We start from the raw sequence: 7,500 nt of genomic DNA on the forward strand, positions 1-7,500 counted from the left end.
GGTAATGAGGAGATGAGCCCCTTTTGTATGACTGTCCTTAATGGGTCATTAGAGGAGAATGGCCAGCCTGTTTGGGGAACGAAAGCCACCGAGAGGGAGAGAGGGAGAGAAGGAGAGATGGAACGAGGGAAGGAAGGAGTGAAAGAGACAGGGAGGGAGAGAAAGAGAGACAGAAGGAGGGAAGAAGGGAGTGAGAAGCCCGTCCAGGCCTCTCGTCACCTCTCTTCTCCTCCTCATGGAGGAGTGTGAGCAGCAGCACTCAGTCTGCCTGCCTGTGGATTACGTAACTTCTCATTAAATACAGAGCTTTTCAGGCCACAACAGTGGACTCAAGCTGTTGAAAGCAAATAACCATTTTGTCAAACTAAATCTGAGGGGTTTGGGAGGTGCACGACACATGCACGTGTTTGGGGACTGTCTACGGGCACGTGTACTCAGACTGGAAGGGTAGGGCTCCTTATGTTTGTTTACCAATCACTGTCGTTGCTAATGCCAGAAGAGAATCGCTTGAAGACAGGTATCGCTTTCAACAAGGCAGCTGTCCAACCACTTGTCTGAACTCCTTAGCTTTGTTTGAAACACATTACGCCACTTGTATTTACACTTTTTGGTGTTTTGAAATAGAAAAAAAAAACAACATTATCTTCCAGATCTGTCTGATTTAATCAGATGTTAGCGTATGTTTTTCTTACTCAGGTGGACAGTTTGGTCTGATTACTTCTGTGATAGTGCTTTATGTTAACATTAGCCTCATGGCCGATGCTAGGGGTTTTGTCTACCATATCCTCAGGCATGATCCCCCATACAACTCATATTTCAGACATAAAAACAAAGACTTCATCCCAACTTTCTAAATCACCTTTCAAACTTTCAGACCTTGGTCTCAGAAACTGGCCAGCTTGGAAAAGTCAATGTTAGTGCATGTGGTAACAGTAACAGTGAACTCCACAAAGAGCGGGAGAGAAGAGAGAAAGAAAGAGAGGGAGAGAGAGAGAAAAAGAAAGAGAAAGAAGTTGAGGAGTAGCTCTGAAATGATCAAAGAAAGAGATATTCACATTGGATTCCAATGAACTTCCTCATGAACACGATGAGCAGAATAACACTGAAAAGAGGATCAACTTCCAGTGCGGAAAGGACCGCTGGCAATGACAGACATAAAAACAATCCGTACAAATGGATTTAAGTGCCTACGGGAACCCCGGGTGCAATTCCAACACGCGGCCTTTTGCCGATAATACTCCAGCGCTATTTCCCACTCATTTCCTGTCAATGACTACTGTCCTTTCTCAGTTAAAGGCAAAACCCCCCCAAATGCTAAATAAAAACATGGTTAATCCGCCGCCCATCCCCCACCCTGTCCTGCGCCCTACACGTACCACCAGCTCGGAGAACATGGCGTCCAGCTCGTCCGCGGGTGGCATGGGCAGCGCGGGCTCCATGGTCTGCAGGGTGAAGCTGCTGTCATGGCGCAGGCGGTAGGTGATCTCCGGGTGGCTGCTGCTCTTGAAGCAGCAGAAGATGAAGGAGAGGCCGCGCGCCGGACGCTTGCGCGGCGCCATGGCGACGACGACGACGATGGGGGTCGGCTCACGTCTTGCCCCGGCCTTCTGTTAACTCAGCTGGGTTTGTCTAGGAACCCCTGAGAAGAGATAAGAAAAAGAAAACAATAGAAGAGATTAGTAGAAGTCCACTGCATTGAAAACACATGAATCCTTCTGACAGCAAAGCTCACCAACATGGTTACACATCGTCATGCAATCAACACTAAAAGACATCACTGAAAAAATAACTGGGACAAAGTAGCTTTTTCAAGTGATGACACAAGCCTTTCGTCAGCCCAGCACGTGTCCACAGAGGTCAGTCAAATCCACCCAGTCTGGTCCCTACTCGGCACTAATCAGTGTCCATGTCAATACGCACATCCTGTATTGGTCAGTCACATGTTACACACGCACTGGCTGCAAGAGAGGAGATCATATAGCTACACCAGGACGTTCTCGTGACATGTGGGCTAAACATAATCAGCCTCTAGCACTCAATATTTTATACGCTCCACTACAAAGCTATCTGAGTGTCTTTTTCACGTCACGTCCCATAGATGATGAAAGACAAACATAGATGAATAGTTGGTAAACACAAACAGCCTATCAGGTTATCAGGCCACTACAGGTCCAGGGTCAGTTCCAACAGTGCCACATAGGAACTGATAATCAATACGGGAGAAGAGAGCATCTGTCTAAAACTGCCAGACGTCTATTCTGCTCTGCCTACTTCTGCTTGGGGACTAGAGGCTGAAAGGTTTCACCACAGAGAGATGAAAGACCTGGCACAGATACCTCAGCACTTAGTCGCTCCACGCAAACACCCCCCCCACCCCTCCACTTTCCATCTCTCTCTACCCCCTGTCCCTTTGTAGGAAAGTTATCAGGGGGCCCTGAGGTGTCTTTTAAGACCACTTATCGCCCATGTGAATGACCTCTACTGCCCCACAGCTGATGCATACATTGAAAAAGGGCGTCAAGGACGGTGTGGTGGTTCCAGTATGTCGGGTCGATTCGAGGACAGACGTGTCAACGGGAACGGATCTCACACCAGAGGTGTCCACTAATACAAACTGTTCTGATGTTTAAGACCTACAAAGGAGCTCGCCGATGAGTGTGACTCAGTGAACGACTCATCATTTTAAAAAGAATACCTGTCGGTGTCACCATCATGGCCTTATTCCTCTATTCACTTGCACATGAAAGTGATTTATCATCTGATATATCACTGACTCACATGCACGCACGCAGAGTTTCAAACTTCTTTAGACTTCAGCACAAAAGAAAAAAAAAAAAAAGAAACTTCACAGACCTCAGTCAGGCCTACTGCTGCTCCCCTACCTAGAAACAAAACCCACAAGCCCACCATAATAATAGAAGCCCGGGGTACAAGCCTCCCTTTGTCCCGGGGAGCCGGCAGGTGATTTGTATCTATTACCTTAAGCAGCCACCCATGGGAGGTGTAATGTGTCTCCATGTGTGGGGCAGAGTTAGCATGTAGCATGACCATCATAACAATGGGAGGCTGTGGGAGGCTAGCTAGCGAGGCCAAAAACGGGAGGGGGGGGAGGCGTTTGAATCGCAGAGGCTATAATGTGATATAGGGCACGGCTGGAGCGGTGGAGAGCGGCTTAATAAAAGCTGATCTGTTTGCGGCCTGATGGGAAATGACTCCATTTGAAACGCATTACGCACGGGTGGTTTGGCATGTGGAGGAGGACGGAGGTGAAATTCGGCAGCTTTTGGCCGGAGGTGGGCCGGCGGTGGGCTCGGGGGAGTGGGGAGACGACAACGGCTGGGTTATGCATAGGATCAAACGGCACTGCCATGCTGAAAGGTCAGCTCTGGCATTCAGCTCAGAGCCAGCTGTGGGCACTCCCTACTTTCCACTGAAGCGCACACACACACGCACACACACACACGCACACACACACACATACACATACACACACACACATTCATGCACGCACACACACACATACACACACACACACACACACACACACACATACACAAACATACTCACATACCTAGTGCAAAATGCTACTCGTCCAACACATATTATTATGGTATGAAGGTCATGCAAAGGAAAAGCAACTACCTCATCCACACACACACACACACACACACACACACACACACACACACACACACACTTACACACACACACACTTTCAAAGACACACACTATCACACAATCCCTAACTTTACCCTCCACTTTCAGAAACAGGTTTTGACTGCACGCACTTCACAGATATCAGAAGGTCAAGGGTCAGCTATTAGGCTCTGTTAGTGGAGTCTCAGGTTAATGGAGGACACAGTGCACTAATCCATGACCTAAATGCTACAACACTCTGCACAACAAACCCTATCTGGCTGTCTTTCAATTCAGTGTGTGTGTGTGTGTGTGTGTGTGTGTGTGTGTGTGTGTGTGTGTGTGTGTGTGTGAGAGTGTGTGTGTGTGTGCGTGTGAGAGTGTGTGCAAGTGTGTCTCTGTAACAGTGTGTGTGTGTGTGTGTGGTGTGTGTGTGTGTGCGTGTGAGTGTGTGTGCAAGTGTGTGTCTGTAACAGTGTGTGTGTGTGTGTGTGTGTGTGTGTGTGTGTGTGTGTGTGTGTGTGTGTGTGTGTGTGCGCAAGTGTGTGTCTGTAACAGTGTGTGCGGTGTGTCTGGTGTGTGTGTGTGTGTGTGTGTGCATGTGTGTGTGTGTGTGTGCAAGTGTGTGTCTGTAACAGTGTGTGCGGTGTGTGTGTGTGTGTGTGTGTGTGTGGTGTGTGTGTGTGTGTGTGTGTCCACCTCCTAAACTTGCATATGACATGTCCACGTTCTGTGTCATGTCACTCTCTGACTCAGAATGACCAGCCGTTTCCCCTGCAGCCTCTTCAGGTCACTATTTGGGGCTCACAGCAAAGTGGCATGTGGACTAAAACCACTGCTTGTAGCACAGCCAGATTTAGCCCGTGCAGCACATGCATGCGTGGGCACGCTTAAGGCTGTGCATGCATATATTCATGTGTGAGCCGCATGCATATGTGCATACGTATGCATGTGGGTATTTGTGCATGTGTGGGTGGGTGTTTCAGAGAGTGTGCATCCATGCATGTGTGTGTATATGTGTGTGTGTGTGTGTGTGTGTGTGTGTGTGTGTGTGTGTGTGTGTTTGTGTTTGGGTGTGCGTGGGTTGAGACTGCGGATGTGTGTACTGTATGTGAGAGTGTGTGCAATGTGTGCACATGATACTGACTTGTGCATGTGTGTGTGTGTTCAGTTTGCATCTGTATGTGTGTGTGTGTGTGTGTGTGTGTGTGTGTGTGTGTGACTGCTGTAAGCCCGGGCGCTAACACGTCTCCGTGGAGGCCCTAGCGAAGATGAGCTCACTGCGGTGGAAATGTTTATTTCTGCGACCGTTAACGCGCGGCGGGGAGCGACACACAGCTGCCAGCGTCCGACTCCCTCACTCTGGCTCTCTCAGCGACGAGAAGAGAGGAGAGGAGAGGAGGAGAGGAGATGAGAGGAGAGGAGAGGAGGAGAGGGGAGGGGAAAGGAATGGAGAGGAGGAGAGGGGAGAGGAGAGGAGAGGAGAGGAGAGGAGGGGAGAGGAGAGGAGCGGAGAGGAGACGAGAGGAGGGGAGAGGAGGGGAGAGGAGAGGAGAGGAGAGGAGCGGAGTGGTGACCTGCAGGCTAACGAGGCCAATCTCCTCCCCACCCCTTCCCCCAAAATGGAGCATTTAAACATGAATGCGTTCCTTCTATTATACTCTCCATGCACCATCCGTACAGCTCAAAAGGAAAGTAGCGCTACACTAGCAATGCTTCGTCATGGCGTCGGCGCCCAAGAAAAGTAAGCACTTATGAAATATGCATGATGCCCCTTTACTATACAGTAAGTTGCACTGGAGAGATGGATTTGCTGAATAATGAATACAAATGAATCTTGTGAATATATGAGCCACTGATTGTGTTTATTTTAGTTAAACATTAGGTTGTGGTGAAGGGGACGCTTCTCTGTTACTCAGTGTGCTTGTTTGTGTACAGTGCGTCATTTGGGATCAGTTGAAGAGCGTGCTGTGCATGTTGATTTGGGGCATGTTGCATGTGGTGAAATGGTGTCAGATACTGCTTCTGGATCAGATGCTATGTAGCGCAGATGCTATGCTCCATTTCCACTCGCCACATCTGAGTGCTAGCCTAGCGTGACATTAGCGTGACCCTGAGAGAGGCCAGCGCTGCTGTCGCCTTGCTCCTCACCCTTCAGTCACACACACATACTCTCACACACAATTTAGTCTCACACACACACACACACACACACTCTCACACACAATTCCGTCTCACACACACACACACACTGCCACTCACTCTCTCTCTCTCTCTCTCTCTCTCTCTCTCATACACACACACACACACATTCACACACACACACAGCTCTCTGCTCCTGCTCTGTCCTCTCTCGCAACATCAAACTGCCTCAGAGGGAGATGGGAAAGAGAGAGAGAGAGAGAGAGACGTTCCAGAGAATGAGAGGCAGTGAGAGAAGGAGGGAAGATAAAGAGAGGAAGAGCAAGTCAATGAGTAAGAAAGAGAGGGAGGGATAGAGAAAGACAGAGTAAAAGGTAGAAAATGAAATGAATTCATTAATTCAACATTTCCTCTCTCTCTCTCTCTCTCTCTCCGTTAACCCTGAGCACAGATCACTCTCTTCATTCCATCTGTCCATCACTCCCTGGTCTCTGGGAGAGTTTGAGCAGACGCTCTCACGCCAAAGTCAGCAGACCTCAGTGACGTAGACCTTGGGCCAGTCAAAACACACTACTGAAAGACAGGAGGAAAGGAAAAAAGAACGGCAGATGAAAACAAGGAGGTGAAGAAGACAAACACCACTCTCTCTCTCCTTTCGTTAGTGGGTTCTCTCTTTTCTTCCAGCGGAGCGGAGGCGGCCTAGCCCATCCCAAGCCCAGCCCTGCCCAGTACGGGTCTCTGAGGTGGACTATAAATATTTCATGCCCTCGGATGGGCAGACGGGGCAACACCCACGCAGCCGAGCCGCGCCGAGTGGGGATGGGAACTCTCTCACCCGCCAGCTTATCTGGCAGTGTGAAAATAACACAGGGCTGGCAACGATGGCACTCCGGGACCCAGCCAGTGGCCAAACAAGGTCCCTTACAGTATACACACACACACACTCTCACGCTAACACACACACACACACACACACACATACACATACACACTGCTGGAAACCCAGCTGGAGCGACACAGCCCACACCAACCCCCCCCCACCCCCCACACACACACACACAGCCCTCCCCCCAGCACTTCAATGTACTGCCCACTAGTGCAGTCAAAAAAAGCACACTAAGATAATTGGAACCAATACAACTCAGTCATTAGCAGACATATGGGTTTCGTCCTTCAAATTACTGTACTTTCTCACAGGAACCAATTACTGTGTTCCACTTCCACTTCATAGTTGGAACGATGGGAAGTGCGAGCTTGGCAGGCCGGGCTTTGAGATGTCACAAGTCAAAGTCCTGAGGTAAGAACCAATGAAGTCATGCAAGAGAACAGGAAGTTTGCCCTGTAAAAGACTGAGTGAATGAAAGAGACACCCACGCTACAATAAGTCTATCGTTCACTGTGTGGCCTTGTAAATCATTTGCAGAGAACCGACGACTGTTTTGCTCTCATGGGAATCAATGCATGTAAGGTCACAGAGAACTAGATTGCATTCCACAACCCAAGCCAAATGACAAAAATAAGCACAACCGGCCGGACATTCTGGACACTATCAAGAGTGGCTGAGTATATTTTACTTCCTGCAGAAGGAATAAAATAATAGAATTCAGTTACAACAACGGAGCCTTGACCAAAATAAATGGGGCCAGAAACTCCCAAATGATACAGAAAAGAAACATGTTTAAGTTGAGTATGTGTGTGGGCAAAACAAGCCCTCAAGTGTAC

The 7,500-nt window shown here is 48.9% G+C and overlaps 1 protein-coding gene across 5 annotated transcripts in view; it reads right to left on the reverse strand.

Annotated features, from left to right (window-relative positions):
• daam1a (dishevelled associated activator of morphogenesis 1a) overlaps positions 1 to 7,500 on the reverse strand; it is a 69,577-nt gene that overhangs the window by 35,579 nt on the left and 26,498 nt on the right. For all 5 annotated transcript variants that reach the window (XM_042072417.1, XM_042072419.1, XM_042072420.1 and 2 more), the window contains exon 2: positions 1,377 to 1,639. In XM_042072417.1, coding sequence (XP_041928351.1) covers positions 1,377 to 1,559 — 183 coding nt within the window. In that variant the 5' untranslated portion in view covers positions 1,560 to 1,639. The remainder of the gene's footprint in view (positions 1 to 1,376; positions 1,640 to 7,500) is intronic.

Source organism: Alosa sapidissima, chromosome 19, assembly GCF_018492685.1.
Source record: "Alosa sapidissima isolate fAloSap1 chromosome 19, fAloSap1.pri, whole genome shotgun sequence".
Classification (NCBI taxonomy): Eukaryota; Metazoa; Chordata; class Actinopteri; order Clupeiformes; family Clupeidae; genus Alosa; species Alosa sapidissima.